General features: G+C 31.7%; 1 protein-coding gene and 1 long non-coding RNA gene across 11 annotated transcripts in view; one reads left to right on the plus strand and one right to left on the minus strand.

Moving 5' to 3' along the window:
- LOC126892177 (zinc finger protein 493-like) overlaps positions 1–18,107 on the plus strand; it is a 97,941-nt gene extending 79,834 nt beyond the window's left edge. For 2 of the 3 annotated variants that reach the window (XM_050661650.1, XM_050661652.1), the window contains exon 2: positions 14,353–18,107. In XM_050661650.1, coding sequence (XP_050517607.1) covers positions 14,353–17,633 — 3,281 coding nt within the window. In that variant the 3' untranslated portion in view covers positions 17,634–18,107. The remainder of the gene's footprint in view (positions 1–14,352) is intronic. The other variant, XM_050661654.1, reaches the window with a different exon arrangement.
- Positions 1–26,636, minus strand: part of LOC126892182 (uncharacterized) — a 38,866-nt gene extending 12,230 nt beyond the window's left edge. For 5 of the 8 annotated variants that reach the window (XR_007700709.1, XR_007700710.1, XR_007700715.1 and 2 more), the window contains exons 1-4: positions 25,045–25,194; positions 17,248–17,415; positions 16,576–16,743; positions 15,904–15,987 (exon numbers count right to left, since the gene is read on the minus strand). This is a non-coding gene — a long non-coding RNA (uncharacterized LOC126892182). Of the gene's footprint in view, positions 1–15,735; positions 15,820–15,903; positions 15,988–16,575; positions 16,744–17,247; positions 17,416–17,582; positions 17,667–25,044; positions 25,195–25,632; positions 25,675–25,716 lie in introns of those variants that run through there. The other 3 variants (XR_007700712.1, XR_007700716.1, XR_007700711.1) reach the window with 3 other exon arrangements.
- Between the last annotated feature and the right edge of the window lie 304 nt (positions 26,637–26,940).

Consider the following 26,940-nt stretch of genomic DNA (forward strand, 5'->3'; position numbering starts at 1 on the left):
GGTGAAAGTCATGTACACAACTAATTCAATATATCCCCGTATAGTTTTTCCATATTACTTATCACGCACAAAATCCGCTCCCAGCTCTTAGACTATTAGGAAGTTCTGAAAAAAACATGTTTCACAACCAACACTAAAACCGTTGAGTAAGTACTACTAGATAGTTAAGTCGAATAGATGCATTGAAACCTCTAAGATTTCAATTTTGTGAAATATAATAATATACATACTGCCTTATTCGAAATAATAGAATACGTCAACAAGGATTCAGAAACTAAAGTCAAAGCACGAGGATTAGTAAAAAATATTAAAAATTAGAAATTTATATGCGGTATAGTTCTTTGGCATGATATTTTATTTCATTTAAATTCAGTCTCAAAAATGTTGCAACATGTAATAAGTACATTCTTTCACGGTTTTTGCTCTACATTTTAAAGAACCGCTTGGATTGAGATGAAATTTGGCACACGCATAGCTTACATGTCAAAGAAAAAAAGTGATATTGTGCCGATGTGTGCTTTTGCCCTGAGGGCGACTTTCACCCCGTCTTGGGGGTGAAAAAGTATATGTCAAAAATAAGTCCGGAAATAGATAAACTGACTAATTTTAAGTAACTTTAATAATAGAGCTTTTTCGCCAAGTCAACACTTTTCGAGTTATTTGCGAGTGAATATGTTAATTTTTCAACAAAATAACTACATTTTTAAACGGTTTTTCGCAAATAACTCAAAAAGTAAATATTTTGTCAAAAAAAAACGTTCTTAGCAAAAATATAGCCTGTAAAAAAGTTTAAAAAATGGTGTACGCGCTAAGTCTCTGGACCTCATAGAACCAGAGTTATAGCCAATGAAAAATAGATTCATATTCATCAAATTTCAAATAGAATATTTCGAAGAGAAATATCCAAAAAATTAAACACTTTTTGGGGAAAATCCATTATAACTTTTTTAAAGTGTTTAGAAAAAGCTTTATTTCTATTTTTATAAAAAGTTTCTAGCATTAAATTTAAGCAAGTTACGCTCAAAATAAAGTTGGTTCCTTTTGTTTTGGCAAAAAAAATCGAGAAGACCATCCCCTATAATTAGCAACTTAAATTAAATTAATCGTTACCGCTCCACAAATTATTTTACTTATGTTGTGTTTATATGATCTGTAAATTTCATCTATTCAAAGTGCTTATTTTTGAAAAAATTTGGTTTTGAAGTAAAATTTTTAAAAATTTTAATTTTGAAAAATATGCTTTTTTTCGAAATACATAACTTAAAAACTGTTAGAGATACCAAAAATCTCGAAAAACAAAAAAAGTCAACATTCCTTTTCTGAATAGGTATCATGTATTTTTTTGTTTTTCTGTTACACAAAAATTGATTAAGATTTGGTGTTTATAAATTTGCATACATTCGTGATCAGTGAATCGTTCAACCCCTTTAAACTACAGCCCTTTAAAAAATAGGGACTTTGAACCGATGAAACTTACAGATCATATAAACAATATATACACGAGTCAAGAAACTTATGAAGTCGTAACGATTAAGTTCATTTGAGATACTAATTAGGTGGTGATTTTCCCGTTTTTTTTTACCAAAAAAAAAAGAGACTAAATTTATTTTGAGCGTAACTTGTTTAATTTTGATGCTAAAATTTTTTTTACAAAACAAAAATAAAGCTTTTTTAAACAATTTAAATAAGTTGTAATGAGTTTTCCCCCGAAATGTGCTTCATTTTTGGTTATTTCACGTTAAGTATTCCATTTGGAATTTGACGAATATGATCCTATTTTTAATCAGCTATAACCCTGCTTCTACTAGGTCTAGAGACGTGATATGTACACCAATTTGTTAAGTTTTTTACAGGCTATATTTTTTCTAAGAATGTTTTTTCGACAAAATACTTACTATTTGAGTTATTTGAGAAAAACCGTCTAAAAGCGTGGTTATTTTGTTGAAAAAAATGAACATATTCACTGGCAAATAACTCAAAAAGTATTGACAGTGAAAAAACTCTGTAGAACAAAAGTTACTTAAAATTAGTCAGTTTGTCCATTTCCGGCCCTTCTTTTATACGAATATTTTTTCACCCCCAAATGGATTGATCGATTTTCGCTTTTAGAAACTCATAATAAAAATTTTAAATTTTGATATGATATTTTGAAATTGTGCGAAATATAAGAAAGGGAAAAGGGAAAGATGATAAAGTACTAGAAAAATACTAGAAAATCTTCATTCAATACGTTTTTCATAGAAAAAGAATCGGATATAGAGGCAAATGATTTTCTAGAAGAATTATTGCATGATTTATCCCAAATGATACCATACTCCATGAAACCATTAGAGATTTTGAACTATTTGTGCCAAAATAACCTAAGTTCTTTATGCCCAAATATAGTTGTTTTACTAAGGGCCGGTATTATCTGTCCCGATTAAACTCCGGTTAGAGGAATTTTGTCATGCGAGGTGCAGAAAGTACCGGCCCTAAGAATTTAATTAACACTCTCTGTCTCGGTAACTTGTAGAAAGAAGTTTTTCAAAATTAAATATGTTTAAAAACTATTTATGAAGCTCCATAAGGCAAACAAAACTAAAAAAAATAACACTTATTTCGATAGAGTACTCACTAGCTGCTACTTTAGACTACACCAATCTGATTGACGAGTTTGCCAAAATTAAAATCAAAAGCATAAAATTGTAATTTTAATAAATGTTATTTAATGTTAATACATATTTCATTTAATAAAAATAAATACTAGTATTAAGTTTCAATAATATTTAGGGGGCGGCATTTCCAAGACTTGCATCATATTGAAAAGATGTCCACCGCACGGCTCTGCAGACTATAGGTATTATTTACCTACTTTTCTGACGATAAAATGAAAAATACCGCCTCTAATAATTATTGTATACCTTGCAGAAGATTAGAGCAGCGGTTCTCAAACTTTTTTAGTTGCGGCACCCTTGTGTAGGGCTAAAAATATTTCGAGGCACACCAACCCTTGAAGCGATTTGGGAAACGACAAAAAATGAAAAAAATACAATTCTGAGGCTAATTTGATTTCAATATAAACTTTATTTCAGATCAATAAAACACAGTAAATTTAATATTCAAATATCCGTACTTAATGTGTTGAATGAACTTAAAATTAAAAGAAGCAGTAACAATCCTGGCAAAAGAAGCACGGAAAAGAAGTCTAGAACTTAACGAAGGAAAAACAAAATATCTACTCTGCTCTAGAAGAGAAGATAACAGAAGAGAGAAATCAAAATAGAAAACTACACTTTTGAAAGAGTCCAACAATTTAAATATTTGGGAGTAATAGTGAATGGCCAAAACAAGAGAAGTGAAGAAGTAACGGAACGAATACTAGCAGGCAACAAAACATACTAGAGATATCATAAGCTAATGAAGGACAAGAACTTATTCGGAAATACAAAACTGAAAATATACAAAGTTGCAATCAGACCAGTACTTACGTACGCAGCTGAGACAATGTGCCTTATGGAAAAAGATGAATAAAAATTGAGAATATTCGAAAGAAAAATCCTCAGACGGATTATGAGCCCGATTAGAATGGACAACGGAGAAATGAGAAGAAGAATGAACCATGAACTAAAAGACACAATCAAGGGAAAAGATATAGTTAGATTTATTAAAGCACAGAGTCTGAGATGGATGGGACACATAGAAAGAAGGAAAAACGACCTACTGATTAAGAAGATCACCAGATAGAAACCAGGAGCTGAAAGACCAAGGGAAAGACCCAGAAAGAGATGAGAGATATCAAAATTCTGGAAGTGAGAAACTGGAGGGAACTATGTACATATCGAAATGAGTGGAAGAAAATTGTAACGAAAGCCATGTTGTCCAACAAACTTTGACAACATACAAGTGGAATGCGGAGTGGTTCACCAAGTTCACCTCAATAAGCGAATCAGAGAGCTCTAAGTAAGAGTGGCAAACATTCCACCCGGAATAAAAAACCCTGATGATGATGAATATGATGAATGAAACTGTTTCGATGATGTTTTCATTATATCCTTTATAATTATGGGAATCTTTGTAAGTTTTACCCTCAAATCCCTTGGTGCTTAAAGTTTGCTTCTGTATTTATGGTTTTTAATGTAAGCATAAGCGGAGAAAGAAGACTCACAGAAATAAGTCGATGTGAAACACACAAGTTTTTTCATTGCAACCTTGCCAACAACATTTTTTTCTGAATATACCTGCATCCAGAACTCTTCTTGGCTTTCTTCACGGTATTTGAGTTTTAAACTGATATCTTCGTAGATTTTGAAAAAATTCATTTGTCATTCCGACAAGTTTATTTTTTTTTTCTACAACCACTATTCAAAATGCACTTTTCTGCACAGTTTTGTTAGCAAACTTGATATTTACTCACAGTATAAGATATTTGACATTAGTGTGCAGAAAAGTGACGTTTCTGTGCCGCAAAGTTCTTTTCTGCACAGTTGACTACCTCATTCTGAGTAACGTTATATTCTGTTTACATCCGTGGACTACCTCATTCTGAGTAACGTTATATTCTGTTTACATCCGTGGTTAAACTTTAGACAAATATATAACCTATAAGACAATTATTATATTTAACTATATCATAGAAACTAAATTATGGATGTTACAACTGTTTTATTTTACAATTTTATTCTTATTAAACATTTTATAATTATCAAATAACCAAATAAGGATTTAGCAACCTCTGCAAGAGACGTGTCGAATGAAGTAGGTTTTGTGTAAATCCGTGACTGCATAAAGATAATGTCAATAATGTGTAATAATTGTTTAAAATAGTTTAAATTTAAACAAATTAAGGCAATGCATTAATTTTTTAACTGATTTCTGTGCAATTTATTTAGGTATAAGGAATTTAAATTGATTAGTATTAATTAAATACAGTTTAAAATTTATCACATAGGTACCTATTATAATTAATCGTCGTTTGGAAATTGTGATTTTTATTTTTAGGAAAAACTGTGCTTGTAGAAAAAGTATAGTGTGTAACACGCGCAGAAAGGTAATTTCTCACTCGTTTGAATTGCGGCACTCGCTTGCGCTCGTACCGCAACTTTTCAAACTCGTGAGAAATTAGTACCTTTCTGCACTTGTTGCACAATATACTATTGATCACACAAAAACGGGTCCATCATCCAGCTATATAAGTCATCTGAGTCAATGTCAGGAAAATAGTGTACAATATTTTCTTCCAAACCTTGCAAATGAGCAATAACAATTTCAAAGAAGTTCGTTTGAGGATTGATTTCATTTGTTATAACAAATTCCTGTAATCGAGAGAAAGTACAAATTATAGTCAACTTGTTTCGATTGGACAGTGGCGCAGCGGCCAGTTGTTCGACTTTTCTTAAATGTTTCATGTCACCCTTGGCAAATGCTTGAGGCACCCCAGGGTGCCTCGTCACCCACTTTGAGAACCTCTGGATTAGAGGATCCGATATAAGGTCGATTTGCACCGATCTGTTTAATGGATAAAAACTATTGGATATGTAATGTAGCATGTTAACAATTACAAAAAACAAGCAGGGTTGCCCGATCTAATCTTGTTCTAACTATAATTAATTAATAATTAAAAAATGACATTTTTTTATGAATTAAATAAAATTCGACCCGGGCAGATACTATTTTAGGTTTTTTTGATCATTCTAAACAAAAAAGGTCTTGTAATTTTTCTCTAAAGTTGATCGTTTTCGAGTTATAAACAATTTAAAATTGAAAAAGAACGAAAGATGACAATCTTCAAGGCTCAAAAACACAAATAAAAAATATGTATCATTTTTGTAATCATCATCATCGAGTACCTAAATTCAAGTTCAAACCTTTTTCTATCAGGTTTCAATAAGAATAATTATAATGGACTAGTAAAATAGAAAAACAATATTATTTCTTTTTTTAACCAATAATTTGAAATTTGATAATCATTGTCGAGAATAATTATTAAAATTACAAATATACATAGTTTTCGAGCACGCGCTCCTGTGCCGGGACGATGGCTGAGAATGTATAGGTATCCGCTTGTGACGAACTTTACATAGCCTTGATGTAAGCTGCTTGCTTCTTTTATTGAGTGCCCACCACAGAATCATTTAAGGAACTCGATATACTTTCTCAAGATCAATGAATACCATAATATGTTATAATAATATGTACTCATATTATGAGTGTTCGTTTCTTTATTCTAGTATCAGTTGCCTTATTACGACAATTGCAATGCAATTGCATCTGTTGTTGATCTGACTTGCATAAAAATCCAATTTATTTGTGAGGATATTTCAGATGCATATTTTATAAGTTTATGAACATGGCAACGCTGTATCCAATCTGTGACCTAAGTGTTTTATTTTATATTCTAAGGTAGTGACAGATGATGATCAAGGAACAACAAATTCTTTGTTATGTCATTGTCATTATGTCATTTTATTTTTAATATTTTTGTCCTTTATGGGGCTAGTACACGTTGGGCCAATCAGTTGGGCCAACGTGTACAGGACTACTAGACTACTTGGCATGAGTTTGCGATTGGCGGTCAGCGTTGGTCTACAAACCGAATCTTGTCGGTATTTGGTGCACAAATCAAAGGATTTTTGGGACTTGCGCGATCTGCCAAACAGCTGTTTGGTTATGAACACTGAACACGTTGTTGTCGTTGAGTTTAAAATATTTGTTTTCTCTTCTCACAATACTGATACTGTTTATAAGTATTAATTTTAAGGTTTTGTTTTAATATGAATACTTTTTTCGGTGTAAAAGCACCGTCGTTTGCGCCAATGTTTTTTAATCACTCTTGTTTGATACACTTTTCTATAAGCATTGAACGCATTGTACAAATTAATTGCGGCGGCTGCTACATTCTCCACATCCATATCCATAATCAGAGTTTGTTTTTTGTTTATTCACTAAGAAAGGTTAATGCAGACTGATAACTCCACCAACGTGTAATCACCATGTATTCACTGTTCTTACTTGGCCCAACTTATTGGCCCAACTCATTGGCCAACTAGTTGGCCCAACGTGTACTGGAGCCATTACATTTTAAGTCATTTTACATGCATGGTCCTTTTTTTGTTATTGTAATCGTTGTGGTTGTAGTTGTAAATATAAAGAAGTGTGTTTCCTTAGGGAATTGTTGTGATTTCACTTTTTGTGTGTGATAAATTATTAATGAAATACATAAAATCAAATGGAGGTAAAACAAGAGATTAGTGATGAATCCTGTAAAGTAGAAATAGAGTATAATCACCTGGATGAGGCTCTTCTGGATGGCTTTAAATGTGAAATCAAGGAAGAATCCAATAGGCAGAGTACACCTAGCACATATGATTATATAGACTTAAAGCAACACCCGATAAAAACTGAAATAGAAAAACATGGGAATAAACTTAACCCATTTGAAGGAAACCAACAAAATGAAACAGGCTAGTAATAATTATATTTCTATACTCCAATTCCAAAGTGTAACAAGTCAAAAATCATTCTCTCTCCTTTGGGGCGCTACAGCCCAAGTCGGGCCCTGGCCTCTCCCAGCCTCCACCTCCAAGTATCTCTGTCTCTGGCTGCTCTCATCCAGTTTTCCACCGCCAAAGTCTCTTTAGCATCGGTTCTCACTTCATCTATCCACCTCTTCCTTGGTCTTCCCACTGGCTGATGTCCCACCATAGTTCAGCTAGAGCAATCTTTGTATTTTTTCATAATTTGCTATAGAGGGTTCTCTGTCTAATTAAATAATTTAGATAAGATATATTATGTTTCTGTGTGTATTACTTACTTTCTTTCTGGCTGCATGGTCTAATCCTAAAGCTAAAAAAGCAAAAAAAAAAGAAAAAACTCAATATAACTGTCACATTAATAAAATCGAACAAGTTCAGCGTAAATTCTTACGTTATTATGCTTATAAGATGCATGTCACTGGTCAAAGTTATGAGTCTTTACTGCAAATTATTCGACTTGACTCATTACAGAGTCGCCTTCAACATAAAGATCTTTGCTTCTTATATAACTTAATTCATGGTCATAAATTCTGTATCTCACTCTTAAATAAAATTGGTCTACGTGTACCTTCAATAACCACCCGTTCTGTGACCACCTTCCACGAAGTCATTAACTGTACAAACTATGGTTCAAGTTCCTATCTCTGTAAAACTATTAAATTAGCAAACACTTTATCTCCGCATATTGATTTCTTTATGAACGACTTTACTGCGTTTTCCACACAATTACATTTATATTTAACTTAATGTTCTAATTTCAAGACTGATTTGTCAATTACTGTTATTGTCTTTGTTCTAAGATAAGTTGTATTTGTCAATTTCAAAATGTTCTAGCTTTCAATTGTTAAATGAGAGCAAGTAATTTTATTTTTTATTATTGTTTGTTATGTATTTACCAATTTTGTACCTACTAGATCTTATTTTTTCTAATTTGTGTGACATTTTAATTGTATCATGTACTAATGGACTTTGGTCAATAAATAAATAATAAATAAATATCTTTCTTTCAAAAGTATTAATAAGGTTTATTGTCTGTTCAGTCATGATGCACGTTTCTACACCATATGTTACTATTGGCCATATGATTGTTTTATATCCTCCTCAGTCCATAGGTCCAGCCAGCTGGACAATGTTTACTAATTTATTACACAGTGACTATTTGAGCATCGCTGTTTTATTTATAAGTAAAATTTACTCGTTTGAAAAATTTGAGAACAGCGCCTACTTCGGTAGTTTGTTGTTACATGTGGTGAAATTTTTAAGTTATAATGGTGGCTCCACAAAAATACAGTAAGTTGTAGTGTTTTTCTGTACTTTAAAGTATTGATCGTTTTTAATATACATTACTTGAGGTTTGGACGTATTTGTGGTAAATATATATTTGAAAGTAATTAAAAATGGACACGTTAGGGGTCCTCTAAACGGTTTGTCCAGCATTTTGGACATTGGGGCTTAGTCAGCAAAATATGTTACCATACTAACGTTTTTTAAGTTTAGTTACAGATAGTAAAAGGATATTGATAGAACATGCATTGGAGGCTATTTTGACAGATAACAATTTTTTCGTCAGTGAGGATAGCGATAACGTTCAAAGGAAATGGATTTACAGGAATTTAAGCTGTATGTTGGAAGGTCACTAGCTCTAGGTGGTAAGCATATAAACGGGAGACAAGCTAGTGCGTCTGTTTCAAGAGAACCGAAGACATCTGAAGATGAAGTGCCCATAATTCCTGTAAAAAGATCTACAGTTGTCCAGTTATCGCCTATAATATATATTTATTTATTAAGTACAACAGGCCTTGTAGGCCTAGGGCTAAAATGTTTACATTTCTGATTACATAAATAATATAATAAATAACTGAATATCACCTATAAATGTAAGAAAAACCAGTAATGACCATTTGCCAATATGCTCTGTCAGCCATAGGAATTCTTACTGCGTTGCCTAAACCTCTTGGATGCACTAAGAAGACGAGATTCTTTTGTACAAAATGCAAAATGTACCTGTGTACCTATTTCTCCTGAACGAGAATGTTTTTTCAGTTTCATACTTAAATTATATGAAAGCTAAGTCCTGATGTCCATTATGCTGGACCTGTCATATTATGTCTATCAAATCATTTTTTTATAGTTTTTATAGATTAGATTTTCGTTTATTGTTTTTACAAATGAGGAGAGAAAGATTGAAGAGGATATATTTTAAACTTTACTTCCCTATGGATGTCTTTGGATTGTAATACCTGCGACAGAGAGAAGTATGCTTTGTTAGTAAGCATTATCTGTTTCAGTATTTCTTACTCCTCGCTGCCATTCTCATTTATCTGTACACCCAATGACCCAAGTATGTGAGCTGTTGTACTACTTCTATATTAGTGTCATCTGTGGTTAATTTCTGCAAGTTTTGTTGGTTCCTTGCTTGTATTAGGGCTTTAGTTTTATCTACATTGACGACATTATTTCATTCGCATTTTTCTTCAAGCTCCACATATAATTTATGACATCTCTTGTGGTTCTTCTCATCAAGTTTATGTCATCTGCGTACATTGCAATGTGCTTAGACTGATTAAACACTAAATTTTTTTGGTTTATGGACATTTTTCTGATGACATATTCCATACATACACTAAGCATCAAAATTAATGCACCACCTTCAAAATTCTACATTTTTGATGTTTCGTATTTCCTAAACCTGTTGTCCGAAATTAGTGATTTTTTTAAATATGTTATAGCTTTGTTCTTCAAGAATATCATGACATGTGTCATTGTATACCGGGTGTAACAATGATAGTGTGTTTTTTCCTCAAAGTTTAGAACACCCTGTGGAATATTCTAGCGTATATAAAATATTGAAATTAAAACTCAACTGTAGCCTTAGGCTTTTTTAACATTTTTCTTTTTGATTCATTCGCTTAAGATGGTTAATAAAAAAGTTAGGTACTTTAACAACTAGCAACGTTCTTCATCAATACAGGGTGTTTCTAAATAAGTGCGACAAACTTTAAGGGGCAATTCTGCATGAAAACTAATGACAGTTTGCTTTATAAACATATGTCCGCAAATGCTTCGTTTCTGAGATGCAGGCTGTTGAATTTTTGCTTAAAAAACGATTTATTTATTCCTCTAAAATCAGTTGAGATATGCAAATGAAATTTGGTAGATTTAAAGAGGTAGTTATTTCGCATTTTTTGGCATACAATTAAGAATTTTATATTCACCATTGGCATTTACCATGGGGGTGATGACCGCCCCATCTCGGGGGTGCAAATTTGTTATTATATTTTGACAGCAAAAGTTGGTAAAAACATTCATTCTAAGCAAAAAACGTTCTATGCAGTTTTTTGATAAAATTAATAGTTCTCGATTTATTCGCTATCGAAAGTGTTAGTTTTATATCGAAAAAATCAATGTTTTTAATAAGTTTTCTGCTAATAACTCCAAAAGATTTCGTTTTATCAAAACAACTTTACTTAACAAAAATGTACCCTTTGAAAAAATAAACAAAACCGTGCCTTTCACTTTTTTTAAGGCCGATAATAATCGAGCTATACTTTATTATGCTAGCCCTTCTTCGTCAAAAATGATAAATATTGTAGTTTCAAAGTCAAAAGAAGGGAAAACTATGCATTTTTCAAGGATAACTTTTTTTTTGTTTTGGTTCTGGCCTTGGCTCAGAACCTTTAGCCATGTAACTACATATAAAATTATTATTCATTCATAAGTATAAAATTGTCCAGTATACACTTAAAAATAAAGAATAATAAAAAATACAAATGCCTACTTACTATGTTAATAAATACAACTATATTAATTTTTTTTTGTTTTTTAATTTTTTATTTTTTTATTTATTTTTTTTTAATATATTTTTTTTCCAACATACATAGGTTACAAATATAATTAATTACAATTACAGGAAATATCTCATTCATACATTATATAATACGAAGGAAATACCTATTCATTCAAACGATTAGTTTTACATTCACACTTTTTAATTTAATTTTTTGAAGAAATGTCATAATTAGTTTAAAAATTTTTATGTTATCCTCACTTAATAGTACATTTAAGTCAATAATAACTTGTTAAAACTAATTTAAAGTATTTAAAAATATCTATCTTCAGAAATAAAAAAAGTCTTTAGCTTAAAAATTAAGTGGCTTATAATGAAAAGAATGTCAGTTCCTATTTTTTTCAGCGAAAAAGTTATCGGAAGCAACCTCCTAATTACCACCCTAATTAAAATTAGTCATTGACCTTATTTGGTATTCTTTATTTATGTATTATTAATAGGTTCTAGAAGTATGACCGGCTTAGAATGATCAGTTTTTAAAAAAATGTAGTTAAAAGCGAATAACGAATTTTTGTACTTTGGAAAAAATGGCTTTTCTTCAGAATAGAAAAATTAGCATCAGAAATGCGAAAAAATGTTTATAGATCTTCTAAAACTCTACAAAATTATTTTTTTACCACAGTGTCCAAGATTAAAAATAAAAAAGTTACAGTTAAAAAATCAATATATTTTTTTGTAAAAAAAGGAGAAATCCAATTGGAAGCATAATAATGTAAGTTAGCGCTGTTTTTACTCTTTGGCCTTATTCATTCTTTATTTATATACTGTTAATAGATTCTAGAAGTTTGACTAGCTTAGAATGATTAGTTTTAAAAAAACTGGAGTTTAAAGCGAATAACGAATTTTTGGTGTTTGGTAATAAATGCCATTTTCTTCAGGATTGCAAGATTAGCATCAGAGACACGAAAAAATGTTTAAGTATGAAATTGTAGGTTATTTAATTCCCAAGAACTTGGTTTAAAAAAAAATTTTCTACAGCAAAAATTGAGTGAATCGTAAATGAGTATATCAAAAAACATGAATTTTTTCGATATATGTAAAACTAACACTTTCGATAGCGAATAAATCAAAAACTATTAATTTTATCACAAAAATGTATAGAACATTTTTTGCTTAGAATGAATGTTTTTATCAACTTTTGCGTCAAAATATAATAAAAAATTTAAACCCCCGAGATGGGATGGCAACCACCCCCATGGTAAAAGCCGTGACCAGACAATTCGTACCAGCGACAGTTCGTAACGGCGACACTTGGTCACGGCGACAGTTCGTAACTATACAAATTCGTAACGGAAAATTCATAACGTCCAAATTAAATTATTCTGTTTATTTTTGTTAACCTGGAAACTAACTGTTATTACAGTTATAATTCATATTATGTTTATCAATTTAACAAATCAGTATGGGGATAAACATGTTTAACACATTTTATATTTCGTGTTTCAGAGTATATTAAAAGTCTTTAAACACAAACAAATATTTAAATACATACAAACTTGTAACAATATTCTTAATAAAAGTTTATTCCTCTTATTGTTCCTTAAATTTGCATTTACCTAGACAAAGGAATAATGAAGTACTTAATTCCTGAAATTTTTAATCTGGCAACCTAGGTCTGGATCCCCGTATGAAAAAAAAGTTGATTAATAGCAAGCTGAAAATTTGTTAATAGCTTAAGGGTGTCTAGTCGGATAAACTTTGATATATGGGAACACTGGAACAGGGGCAGTTTTAATTGTGGAACAGGTTAAAAATTTGGAACGGTCAGACCACGAAAACGGCACATTTATTTTGTCCGACAGAATAGACTTAAACTCTCCGAACAGAGATTAAACTCTCATGCAAAAATCAGCCTGCTATTTATTACCTTTCATAATTCCTGTCATTTGACATATTCTATATGTTCCACTGATTAAAACGGTTATTTGGTGATAAATAGCAGTCTGATTTTTGCATGAGAGTTTAATCTCTGTTCGGAGAGTTTAAGTCTGTTCTGTCGGACAAAATAAATGTACCGTTTTCGTGGTCTGACCGTTCCAAATTTTTAACCTGTTCCACAATTAAAACTGCCCCTGTTCCAGTGTTCCCATATATCAAAGGTTATTCGACTAGACACCCTTAAGCTATTAACAAATTTTCAGCTTGCTATTAATCAACTTTTTTTTCATACGCGGGATCCAGACCTAACCGTCTTTAGACATTCCAAACTTTTTAAATAAACATTTTGTAAAGGATAGATTATGATTACCTGTTATTATAATAAACCTTGTGATTGGTAATAGCTTTGGGGCATTCAATCAACGGCTATACTTGATAAGAGGGATGGCTTTTAATACTTTAATACTTGGTTTAAATACTTTTATTATATTCTGAAACACGAAATATGAAATGCCTTAAAAATATTTATCCTGATACTGATTCGTTAAATTGATAAACATAATTTCATTTATAACTGTAACAACAGTTAGTTTCCACGTTAACAACAATAAACAAAATAATTCAATTTGGACGTTACGAATTATTGTCCGTTACTAACTGTCCGGTTACGAACTGTCGCTTTACGAGATATCATGGAACCGGTAAAAGCGCCTTTCGGCATCATATAGATTTTGATCTTTGGACTATCCACTACTTATTTTCAAATTTTCAAGCAAATCGATCCATTCCGTAAAAATTGCGAGGTGAAAAGCTTAAGTTCCTGGACTAAAGGTGTGTCTGTGAAAGATCATTAATATAAATTAGACATTTACACAACGTTCTATTTGACGGAAGGAGAAGTGATTTGGGTCAAATCTTAATATTTTGAGCTTTAGAATCTACAACTCATGACATTGGACATTCTTAATGCATCACTCTGTACTGAATTTGTATTTTTGAGCACATTCCAGCTGCCTTGCATTTTATTAACTTTGAATTTAAATGTTTCTTTGCTTTTACATTAATTTCCCATAGTACCTACTGAAAAATTTATATTATAGTCAGTTTGATTTTTAGATTTTCTCCGAGACACCAAAATGGAAATTACGGAAGTGTTAACTGAACATTCATCTCACGAAGCAAATTATCCAAACACTCATGCTGAAGGAAAAACATCAACTAAATACATAAAAGGAAGACGCTATAAATGTGAAATTTGTTTTAAGCAGTTTAGTCATGCAGGTACTTTAAAACGACATTTGATAGTGCACACTGGAGAAAAACCTCACAAGTGTGAAATTTGTTTCAAACAGTTTAATCTAGCAGGTAATTTAAAACAACATTTGATAGTGCACACTGGAGAAAAAATTCACAAGTGTGAAATTTGTTTCAAACAGTTTACTACAGCACATTCTTTGAAATACCATTTGAGAGTGCACACTGGAGAAAAACCTCACAAGTGTGAAATTTGTTTTAAGCAATTTATTACGTCAAGTGCTTTGAAATACCATTTGAGAGTGCACACTGGAGATAAACCACACAAGTGTGAAATTTGTCTTAGACAATTTTTTCAAGCAAGTGGTTTGAAATTACATTTAAGATTACACACTGGAGAAAAACCACATAAGTGTGAAATTTGTTTTAAGCAGTTTAATCTAGCAAGTAATTTAAAAAACCATATAAGAGTGCACACTGGGGAAAAACCCCACAAGTGTGAAATTTGTTTTAAGCAGTTTAGTCGAGCAGGTACTTTAAAACGACATTTGATAGTGCACACTGGAGAAAAACCTCACAAGTGTGAAATTTGTTTTAAGCAGTTTAGTCATGCAGGTACTTTAAAACGACATTTGATAGTGCACACTGGAGAAAAACCTCACAAGTGTGAAATTTGTTTCAAACAGTTTAATCTAGCAGGTAATTTAAAACAACATTTGATAGTGCACACTGGAGAAAAACCTCACAAGTGTGAAATTTGTTTCAAACAGTTTAATCTAGCAGTTACTTTAAAACAACATATGAGATTGCACACTGGAGAAAAACCTCACAAGTGTAAAATTTGTTTTAAGCAGTTTATTGCGTCAAGTCATTTGAAATACCATTTGAGAGTGCACACTGGGGAAAAACGTCACAAGTGTGATATTTGTTTTAAACAGTTTATTCTAGCAAGTAATTTAAAAAAACATATGAGAGTGCACACTGGGGAAAAACCCCACAAGTGTGAAATTTGTTTTAAGCAGTTTGGTCTACCAGGTCATTTAAAAAGACATTTGTTAGTGCACACTGGAGAAAAACCTCACAAGTGTGAAATTTGTTTTAAGCAATTTAGTCGAGCAGGTCATTTAAAACAACATTTGATAGTGCACACTGGAGAAAAACCTCACAAGTGTGAAATTTGTTTCAAACAGTTTAATCTAGCAGTTAATTTAAAACAACATATGAGATTGCACACTGGGGAAAAACCCCACAAGTGTGAAATTTGTTTCAAACAGTTTAATCAAGCAGGCACTTTAAAACAACATATGAGATTGCACACTGGAGAAAAACCTCACAAGTGTGAAATTTGTTTCAAACAGTTTAATCTAACAGGTAATTTAAAACAACATTTGATAGTGCACACTGGAGAAAAACCTCACAAGTGTGAAATTTGTTTCAAACAGTTTAATCAAGCAGGCACTTTAAAACAACATATGAGATTGCACACTGGAGAAAAACCTCACAAGTGTGAAATTTGTTTTAAGCAGTTTATTGCGTTAAGTCATTTGAAATACCATTTGAGAGTGCACACTGGAGAAAAACCTCACAAGTGTGAAATTTGTTTTAAGCAGTTTATTACGTCAAGTCATTTGAAATACCATTTGAGAGTGCACACTGGGGAAAAACCTCACAAGTGTGATATTTGTTTTAAGCAGTTTAATCTAGCAAGTAATTTAAAAATACATATGAGAGTGCACACTGGGGAAAAACCCCACAAGTGTGAAATTTGTTTCAAACAGTTTAATCTAGCAGTTACTTTAAAACAACATATGAGATTGCACACTGGAGAAAAACCTCACAAGTGTGAAATTTGTTTTAAGCAGTTTATAACGTCAAGTCATTTGAAATACCATTTGAGAGTGCACACTGGGGAAATACCTCACAAGTGTGATATTTGTTTTAAGCAGTTTAATCTAGCAAGTAATTTAAAAAGACATATGAGAGTGCACACTGGGGAAAAACCTCACAAGTGTGAAATTTGTTTCAAACAATTTAATCAAGCAGGCACTTTAAAACAACATATGAGATTGCACACTGGAGAAAAACCTCACAAGTGTGAAATTTGTTTTAAGCAGTTTATTACGTCAAGTGATTTGAAATACCATTTGAGAGTGCACACTGGAGAAAAACCACACAAGTGTGAAATTTGTCTTACACAATTTTTTCAAGCAAGTGGTTTGAAATTACATTTGAGATTTCACACTGGAGAAAAACCTCATAAGTGTGAAATTTGTTTTAAGCAGTTTATTCTAGCAAGTAATTTAAAAAAACATATAAGAGTGCACACTGGGGAAAAACCCCACAAGTGTGAAATTTGTTTTAAGCAGTTTAGTCAAGCAAGCACTTTAAAACAACATTTGATAGTGCACACTGGAGAAAAACCTCACAAGTGTGAAATTTGTTTCAAACAGTTTAATCTAGCAGTTACTTTAAAACAACATATGAGATTGCACATTGGAGAAAAACCTCAAAAGTGTAAAATTTGTTTTAAGCAGTTTATTACGTCAAGTCATTTGAAATACCATTTGAGAGTGCACACTGGGGAAAAACCTCACAAGTGTGATATTTGTTTTAAGCAGTTTAATCTAGCAAGTAATTTAAAAAGACATATGAGAGTGCACACTGGGGAAAAACCCCACAAGTGTGAAATTTGTCTTAAACAATTTTTTCAAACAAGCGGTTTGAAATTACATTTGAGATTTCACACCGGAGAAAAACCTCATAAGTGTGAAATTTGTTTTAAGCTGTTTAATCTAGCAAGTAATTTAAAAAAACATATAAGAGTGCACACTGGGGAAAAACCCCACAAGTGTGAAATTTGTTTTAAGCAGTTTAGTCAAGCAAGCACTTTAAAACAACATTTGATAGTGCACACTGGAGAAAAACCTCACAAGTGTGAAATTTGTTTTAAGCAGTTTAGTCAATCAGGTAATTTAAAAAGACATTTGTTAGTGCACACTGGAGAAAAACCTCACAAGTGTGAAATTTGTTTTAAGCAATTTAGTCGAGCAGGTCATTTAAAACAACATTTGATAGTGCACACTGGAGAAAACCTCACAAGTGTGAAATTTGTTTCAAACAGTTTAATCAAGCAGGCACTTTAAAACAACATATGAGATTGCACACTGGAGAAAAACCTTACAAGTGTGAAATTTGTTTTAAGCAGTTTATTACGTCAAGTCATTTGAAATACCATTTGAGAGTGCACACTGGAGAATAACCACACAAGTGTGAAATTTTTCTTAGACAATTTTTTCAAGCAAGGGGTTTGAAATTACATTTGAGATTTCACACTGGAGAAAAACCTCATAAGTGTGAAATTTGTTTTAAGCTGTTTAATCTAGCAAGTAATTTAAAAAAACATATAAGAGTGCACACTGGGGAAAAACCCAGTGTTGATGTCAAATGTCAAATGATAAATATTGTAGTTTCAAAGTCAAAAGAAGGGAAAACTATGCATTTTTCAAGGATAACTTTTTTTTTGTTTTGGTTCTGGCCTTGGTTCAGAACCTTTAGCCATGTAACATAAAAATATTATGTAACATATAAAATTATTATTCATTCATAAGTATAAAATTGTCCAGTATACACTTAAAAATAAAGAATAATAAAAAATACAAATGCCTACTTACTATGTTAATAAATACAACTATATTAATTTTTTTTTGTTTTTTAATTTTTTATTTTTTTATTTATTTTTTTTTAATATATTTTTTTTCCAACATACATAGGTTACAAAATAATATAATTAATTACAATTACAGGAAATATCTCATTCATACATTATACAGGGTGTCCCGAAAAGATTGGTCATAAATTATACCACACATTCTGGGGTCAAAAATAGTTCGATTGAACCTAACTTACCTTAGTACAAATCTGCTCATAAAAAAAGTTACAGCCCTTTGAAGTTACAAAATGAAAATCGATTTTTTTTTCAATATAACGAAAACTATTAGAGATTTTTTGTTGAATATGGACATGTATCATTGTTATGGCAGGAACATCTTAAAAAAAATTATAGTGAAATTTGTCCACCCCATAAAATTTTTATGGGGGTTTTGTTCCCTTAACCCCCCCAAACTTTGGTGTACGTTCCAATTAATTCATTATTGTGGTACCATTAGTTAAACACAACGTTTTTAAAACTTTTTTGCCTCTTAGTATTTTGTCGATAAGTCAGTTTTTATCGAGATGCGGCTTCTTTTTTAATATGTTTACATAAAAATTTTAAGGGGGTTTTGTACCTTTAAACCCCCCAAATGTTTGGGTACGTTCTAATTAAACTATTATTGTGGTACCATTAGTTAAACACAGTATTTTTAAAACTTTTTTGCCTCTTAGTCTTTTTTTGATAAGTCACCTTTTATCGAGATGTGGCTTCTTTTTCAAAATATACCTAAAAATGTAAATTATAAATAAATTTTCAGATTATTAACAGGTCGCTACAATCGTACTTAACCATATGCAAATATGAGGTGGATTCGACAAAAATATTCAAAATATCTCGATAAACACTGGCTTATCGAAAAAGTACTAAGAGGCAAACAAGTTTTAAAAATATTGTGTTTAACTAATGGTGCCACAATAATAATTTAATTGGAACGTACACAAAAGTTTGGGGGGGTTAAAGGAACAAAACCCCCATAAAATTTTTATGGGGTGCACAAATTTCACGTTAATTTTTTTTTAAGATGTTCCTACCATAAGAGTGCCACATGTCCATTTCAAATAAAAAATCTCTATAGTGTAGGAAACAAAGGTTGAACCTTGCAAAATGGACACAAGTCCGGTTTTATTTTTTTTCTGGTATATCAAGGGGTGCTTATTATAAGACTAACTTTTTCTGAAAAAATTTCGCCCCGGAACCTCCCTTTTCATCCCTTTAAAGGGGGTAATTTGTAGTTATTGCGAAACGTTGCCCTTCCTGTAACTTTTACAAAAAATTTCTTTTATAGAAATATGAAGAGGACTATATTTTCTACGATCTATTTCCGACACCATCTCTCTATCATCCACGGTTTAGCGGGGGTGGCGCCCTAAAGTTGACAAGTTTTTAAAAAATATGTTTTTAAAAAAAATATATTTTTCCCTAACTGTAACGGAGATTAAGAAGAAATCCTGCGGCAATTATTCACAAATAATTGGCTGATTTTTTGGTATAGGTTTCACTTAAGGGTAATTGCCCTTTTTTTAATTACAGGGTGTTACATTTTAAAAAACGTCTTTTTATACCATCTGAACCGTTTATGCTAGAGTAAAAAGACTTTCAGTGATTACCCATGTACTGGTACTATTTACAAATTTGTATAATGCACCCCCCATTTTCCCCGGAACCACCCAAAAAAAAAGAAGAATTAATAAATAAATTGATTTTCTTGGAATCCTTTACACACAATGCCCTTTATTAATATGCTTCATATATCATTTTGTGCACGTTATTATTACCCATGCATGGACACCAAAAGCAATTTCCTAGTGCAACCCCTGTAGCAAAAAAAAAATAAACAAAATGGGGGGTTGAAATTTTTTTTTGTTTTTTGCTTTTTGATCCATATGGGCATATGCTTCATCAATAGTGCTTTTCAAAAATATATATGGTTACTCCAACATCTCTGCGAAAACCACCCCTATCCTTGAAAATATACTGCAGAAACTACCCCTATCCCTTGGCGAGCATGTTTTTACGATTTTCTCATTACCTATGTATTCTTTTTAAACAAAACTTATACAAGGTTAAAGACCACTATTTACTCTAAAAATTATGTCCTATTCATTTTTTCGTATAAGCAACCGTTACGGCACAGTGGCGCCGTAAACCTCATATATGCTTTGGCGGGCTCCAGTTTTTGTTTTTTTTTTTCGTCATCTGTTCGTTTTATTGATAAAGTATTTATGCAAAATAAAACAACACAGTGTAACCTACAAATTATGACTTATGCACATTTTACATTCTTTGCTCCCCAAAGCCACAGTGGTGGCCCAAAATAACTTTTTGCATATTTTCGCCACCTACATGCATTTTATTGCATTAATGCTACCTTAACAGCACAATATTTACCCTTAGGTGGTCGCTACGCAGTGGCGGATCCAGGGAGGGGTGATGGGGGTGATCACCTCCCCCCCTCTCAAACCAAGTGATATTATATTCAAAGATTATAAAAATATTCATTTATTTTTATAGTAATTTAACCAATTGGCACCCTCCTCTTAACGATGCTGGATCCGCCACTGTCGCTAAAGCATAAAAAGTCATTCTTATAAAAATAATATTAATATAATATAAGTATTTCTGTAAAAATAAATGAATATTTTTTAATCTTCAAATATAATATCTTTTGGTTTGAGAGGGGTGGGGGTGATCGCCCCCATCACCCCTCCCTGGATCCGCCACTGCTTAACGACCACTTAGGGGTGAATATTGTGCTATTAAGGTAGCATTAACGCAATAAAATGCGTGTAGGTGGCGAAAATATGAAAAAATTTATTTTGGGCCACCACTGTAGCTTTGGGGAGCAAAGAATGTAAAACGTGCATAGGTCATGATTTGTAGGTTACACTGTGTTGTTTTATTTTACATAAGTACTTTATCAATAAAACAAACAGATGACGAAAAAATAAACAAAAACTGGAGCCCGTCAAAGCATATATGAGGTTTACGGCGCCACTGTGCCGTAACGGTTGCTTAAACGAAAAAAATGAATACGACCTAATTTTTAGAGTAAATAGTGGTCTTTAACCTTGTATAAATTTTGTTTAAAAAAAATGAATAGGTAATGAGAAAATCGTAAAAACATGCTGGATAAGGTATAGGGGTAGTTTCTGCAGTATATTTTCAAGGATAGGGGTGGTTTGCGCAGGGATGTTGCAATAACCATATATATTTTTGAAAAGCACTATTGATGAAGCATATGCCCATATGGATCAAAAAGCAAAAAACAAAAAAAAATTTTCAACCCCCCATTTTATTTATTGTTTTTGGCTACAGGAGTTGCACTAGGAAATCGCTTTTAGTGTCCATGCATGGGTAATAATAACTTGCACAAAATGATATATGAAGAATATTAATGAAGGGCATTGTGTGTGAAGGATTCCAAGAAAATCACTTTATTTATTAATTCTTCTTTTTTTGGGTGGTTCCGGGGAAAAAATGGGCGTGCATTATACAAATTTGTAAATAACACCAGTACATGGGTAATCGCTGAAAGTATTTTTACTCTAGCATAAACGGTTCAGATGGTATAAAAAGGGGTTTTTTAAAATGTAACACCCTGTAATTAAAAAAAGGGCAATTACCCTTAAGTGAAACCTATACCAAAAAATCAACCATCTATTTGTGAATAATTTCCGCAGAATTTCTTTTTAATTTCCGTTACAGTTAGGGAAAAATATATTTTTTTTAAAAACATCTTTTTTAAAAACTTGTCATCTTTGGGGCGCAACCCTTGCTAAACGGTGGAGGATAGAGAGATGCTGTCGAAAATAAATCGTAGAAAATATAGTTCTCTTCATATTTCTATAAAAGAAATTTTTTGTAAAAGGTACAGGAAGGGCTACGTTCTGCAAAAACCATAAATTACCCCCTTTAAAGGGGTGAAAAGGGGGGTTCCGGGGCGAAATTTTTTCAGAAAAAGTTAGTCTTATAATAAGCACCCCTTGATATGCCAGAAAAAAAATAAAACCGGACTTGTGTCCATTTTGCAAGGTTCAACCTCTGTTTCCTACACTACTAAGAGTTTTCGATATATGACAAAAAATCGATTTTCATTTTGTAACTTCAAAGGGCTGTAACTTTTTTTGTGTGCACTATTGTATATAGGTAAATGAGGTTTAATCAACCTAGTTTTGACCCCAGAATCTGTGGTATAATTTATGACCAATCTTTTCGGGACACCCTGTATAATACGAAGGAAATACCTATTCATTCAAACGATTAGTTTTACATTCACACTTTTTAATTTAATTTTTTGAAGAAATGTCATAATTAGTTTCAAAATTTTAATGTTATCCTCACTTAATAGTACATTTAAGTCAATAATAACTTGTTAAAACTAATTTAAAGTATTTAAAAATATCTATCTTCAGAAATAAAAAAAGTCTTTAGCTTAAAAATTAAGTGGCTTATAATGAAAAGAATGTCAGTTCCTATTTTTTTCAGCGAAAAAGTTATCGGAAGCAACCTCCTAATTACCACCCTAATTAAAATTAGTCATTGACCTTATTTGGTATTCTTTATTTATGTATTATTAATAGGTTCTAGAAGTATGACCGGCTTAGAATGATCAGTTTTAAAAAAAATGTAGTTAAAAGCGAATAACGAATTTTTGTACTTTGGAAAAAATGGCTTTTCTTCAGAATAGAAAAATTAGCATCAGAAATGCGAAAAAATGTTTATAGATCTTCTAAAACTCTACAAAATTATTTTTTTTACGACAGTATCCAAGATTAAAAATAAAAAAGTTACGGTTAAAAAATCAATATATTTTTTTGTAAAAAAAGGAGAAATCCAATTGGAAGCATAATAATGTAAGTTAGCGCTGTTTTTACTCTTTGGCCTTATTCATTCTTTATTTATGTACTGTTAATAGATTCTAGAAGTTTGACTAGCTTAGAATGATTAGTTTTAAAAAAACTGGAGTTTAAAGCGAATAACGAATTTTTGGTGTTTGGTAATAAATGCCATTTTCTTCAGGATTGCAAGATTAGCATCAGAGACACGAAAAAATGTTTAAGTATGAAATTGTAGGTTATTTAATTCCCAAGAACTTGGTTTAAAAAAAAATTTCTACAGCAAAAATGGAGTGAATCGTAAATGAGTATATCAAAAAACATGAATTTTTTCGATATATGTAAAACTAATACTTTCGATAGCGAATAAATCAAAAACTATTAATTTTATCACAAAAATGTATAGAACATTTTTTGCTTAGAATGAATGTTTTTATCAACTTTTACGTCAAAATATAATAAAAAATTTAAACCCCCGAGATGGGATGGCAACCACCCCCATGGTAAAAACCGTGACCGGACAATTCGTACCAGCGACAGTTCGTAACGGCGACACTTGGTCACGGCGACAGTTCGTAACTATACAAATTCGTAACGGAAAATTCATAACGTCCAAATTAAATTATTCTGTTTATTTTTGTTAACCTGGAAACTAACTGTTATTACAGTTATAATTCAAATTATGTTTATCAATTTAACAAATCAGTATGGGGATAAACATGTTTAACACATTTTATATTTCGTGTTTCAGAGTATATTAAAAGTCTTTAAACACAAACAAATATTTAAATACATACAAAGTTGTAACAATATTCTTAAAAGTTTATTCCTCTTATTGTTCCTTAAATTTGCATTTACCTAGACAAAGGAATAATGAAGTACTTAATTCCTGAAATTTTTAATCTGGCAACCGTCTTTAGACATTCCAAACTTTTTAAATAAACATTTTGTAAAGGATAGATTATGATTACCTGTTATTATAATAAACCTTGTGATTGATAATAGCTTTGGGGCATTCAATCAACGGCTATACTTGATAAGAGGGATGGCTTTTAATACTTTAATACTTGGTTTAAATACTTTTATTATATTCTGAAACACGAAATATGAAATGCCTTAAAAATATTTATCCTGATACTGATTCGTTAAATTGATAAACATAATTTCATTTATAACTGTAACAACAGTTAGTTTCCACATTAACAACAATAAACAAAATAATTCAATTTGGACGTTACGAATTATTGTCCGTTACTAACTGTCCGGTTACGAACTGTCGCTTTACGAGATATCATGGAACCGGTAAAAGCGCCTTTCGGCATCATATAGATTTTGATCTTTGGACTATCCACTACTTATTTTCAAATTTTCAAGCAAATCGATCCATTCCGTAAAAATTGCGAGGTGAAAAGCTTAAGTTCCTGGACTAAAGGTGTGTCTGTGAAAGATCATTAATATAAATTAGACATTTACACAACGTTCTATTTGACGGAACGAGAAGTGATTTGGGTCAAATCTTAATATTTTGAGCTTTAGAATCTACAACTCATGACATTGGACATTCTTAATGCATCACTCTGTACTGAATTTGTATTTTGAGCACATTTCAGCTGCCTTGCATTTTATTAACTTTGAATTTAAATGTTTCTTTGCTTTTACATTAATTTCCCATAGTACCTACTGAAAAATTTATATTATGGTCAGTTTGATTTTTAGATTTTCTCCGAGACACCAAAATGGAAATTACGGAAGTGTTAACTGAACATTCATCTCACGAAGCAAATTATCCAAACACTCATGCTGAAGGAAAAACATCAACTAAATACATAAAAGGAACACCCTATAAATGTGAATTTTGTTTTAAGCCGTTTAGTCAATTAAATGATTTGAAAAAACATTTGAGAGTGCACACTGGAGAAAAACCTCACAAGTGTGAAATTTGTTTTAAGCAATTTAGTCAAGCAGGTACTTTAAAAAAACATTTGATAGTGCACACTGGAGAAACACCTCACAAGTGTGAAATTTGTTTCAAACAGTTTAATCTAGCAGTTACTTTAAAACAACATATGAGATTGCACATTGGAGAAAAACCTCACAAGTGTAAAATTTGTTTTAAGCAGTTTATTACGTCAAGTCATTTGAAATACCATTTGAGAGTGCACACTGGGGAAAAGCCTCACAAGTGTGATATTTGTTTTAAGCAGTTTAATCTAGCAAGTTATTTAAAAAAACATATGAGAGTGCACACTGGGGAAAAACCCCACCAGTGTGAAATTTGTCTTAGACAATTTTTTCAAACAAGCGGTTTGAAATTACATTTGAGAGTTCACACTGGAGAAAAACCTTACAAGTGTGAAATTTGTTTTAAACAATTTTCTGACACAAGTCTTTTAAAAAGACATATGAGAGTGCACACTGGAGAAAAACCCCACAAGTGTGAAATTTGTTTTAAGCAGTTTAGTCAATCAGGTCATTTAAAAAGACATTTGTTAGTGCACACTGGAGAGAAACCTCACAAGTGTGAAATTTGTTTTAAGCAATTTAGTCGAGCAGGTTATTTAAAACAACATTTGATAGTGCACACAAGAGAAAAACCTCACAAGTGTGAAATTTGTTTCAAACAGTTTAATCTAGCAGGCTCCTTAAAACAACATATGAGATTGCACACTGGAGTAAAACCTCACAAGTGTGAAATTTGTTTTAAGCAGTTTATTACGTCAAGTCATTTGAAATACCATTTGAGAGTGCACACTGGAGAAAAACCACACAAGTGTAAAATTTGTCTTAGACAATTTTTTCAAGCAAGTGGTTTGAAATTACATTTGAGATTGTAACATAGTACGTTAACCCTTAGCATTGAATAAAATATTATAAGTATAGTTTATAGTAATGTAAATATGTTTCGGCATTGACCGGTATTGACCTTATGATTTATTGTATATAAACGAACCAAAGAATTGACGAGATTTCAGATCAATCGATTAGTCACGATGAAGCAATAATACCTTAGTTATTGTTTACATATATACTGTTGTTTAATTGTGTAAACGAACGCTGTGAAGTTCAAATATATTTATAAAGTGAAAATGGTATATTATTATACATCCCGCACTTAGGGCACAATAGCTCAGCCACCAGACCTAGTACCACGTCATGGCGATCATCTGCCTAATTGGAAAAGCATGCTAAGCTCCAGCCTTTTGGACCCGAAGGAAAGTACGCAGAAAATAGTTGTTATAAACTAGAAATGGGAAGTAAAACCAATCCAATAGAGAAACGAACCAAAGTCGACACAGGGGAGAAACTTTAAGAGGACAATCCAAAGAAGCAATCCAGGTGTAAAGAGACAAGGTAAGAATTTATCCTATTTTTATACTTCCTTTATCGAACTTTTATTATTATTTTCAAATTTTTATTATCATGACGGACCGAGTTTAAGGTATTGACATTATTTTATAGGGATTCTAAAATATAATATTCTTTAATATTCATTGACATGACATTTTACTAATGATTTAACTTAATATAACATAATATTTTTTTAATATAATGAGCAATGATTAGATTTACTTTAAATGTCGGCTAATTGGGAAACTTTTGAAAATAAATTAGATAGCCTGTTAAAAGAAAGTGACAAACAGAGTAAAAGAGCATTGAAAAAAGCAATACCCAAAAATATAGAAGTACGATTGGACATAATCAGCAACCTAATCACTACATATAACGAGTTCATTGCACTGGTAAGCAAAAACGAAGGAATCCTTAACGACGCTCAGCGTACTATTTGTAGCAATTATTTCTGCAAAATCAGGGATAAGGTTATCAGAACTTTCCAAGCTCTAGACTCAAGGATAATAGTTCCCGAGACGATTACACAACATATAAGAAAAGATATAGTGGAAG

Source organism: Diabrotica virgifera, chromosome 9 (genome assembly GCF_917563875.1).
Source record: "Diabrotica virgifera virgifera chromosome 9, PGI_DIABVI_V3a".
Lineage (NCBI taxonomy): Eukaryota > Metazoa > Arthropoda > Insecta > Coleoptera > Chrysomelidae > Diabrotica > Diabrotica virgifera.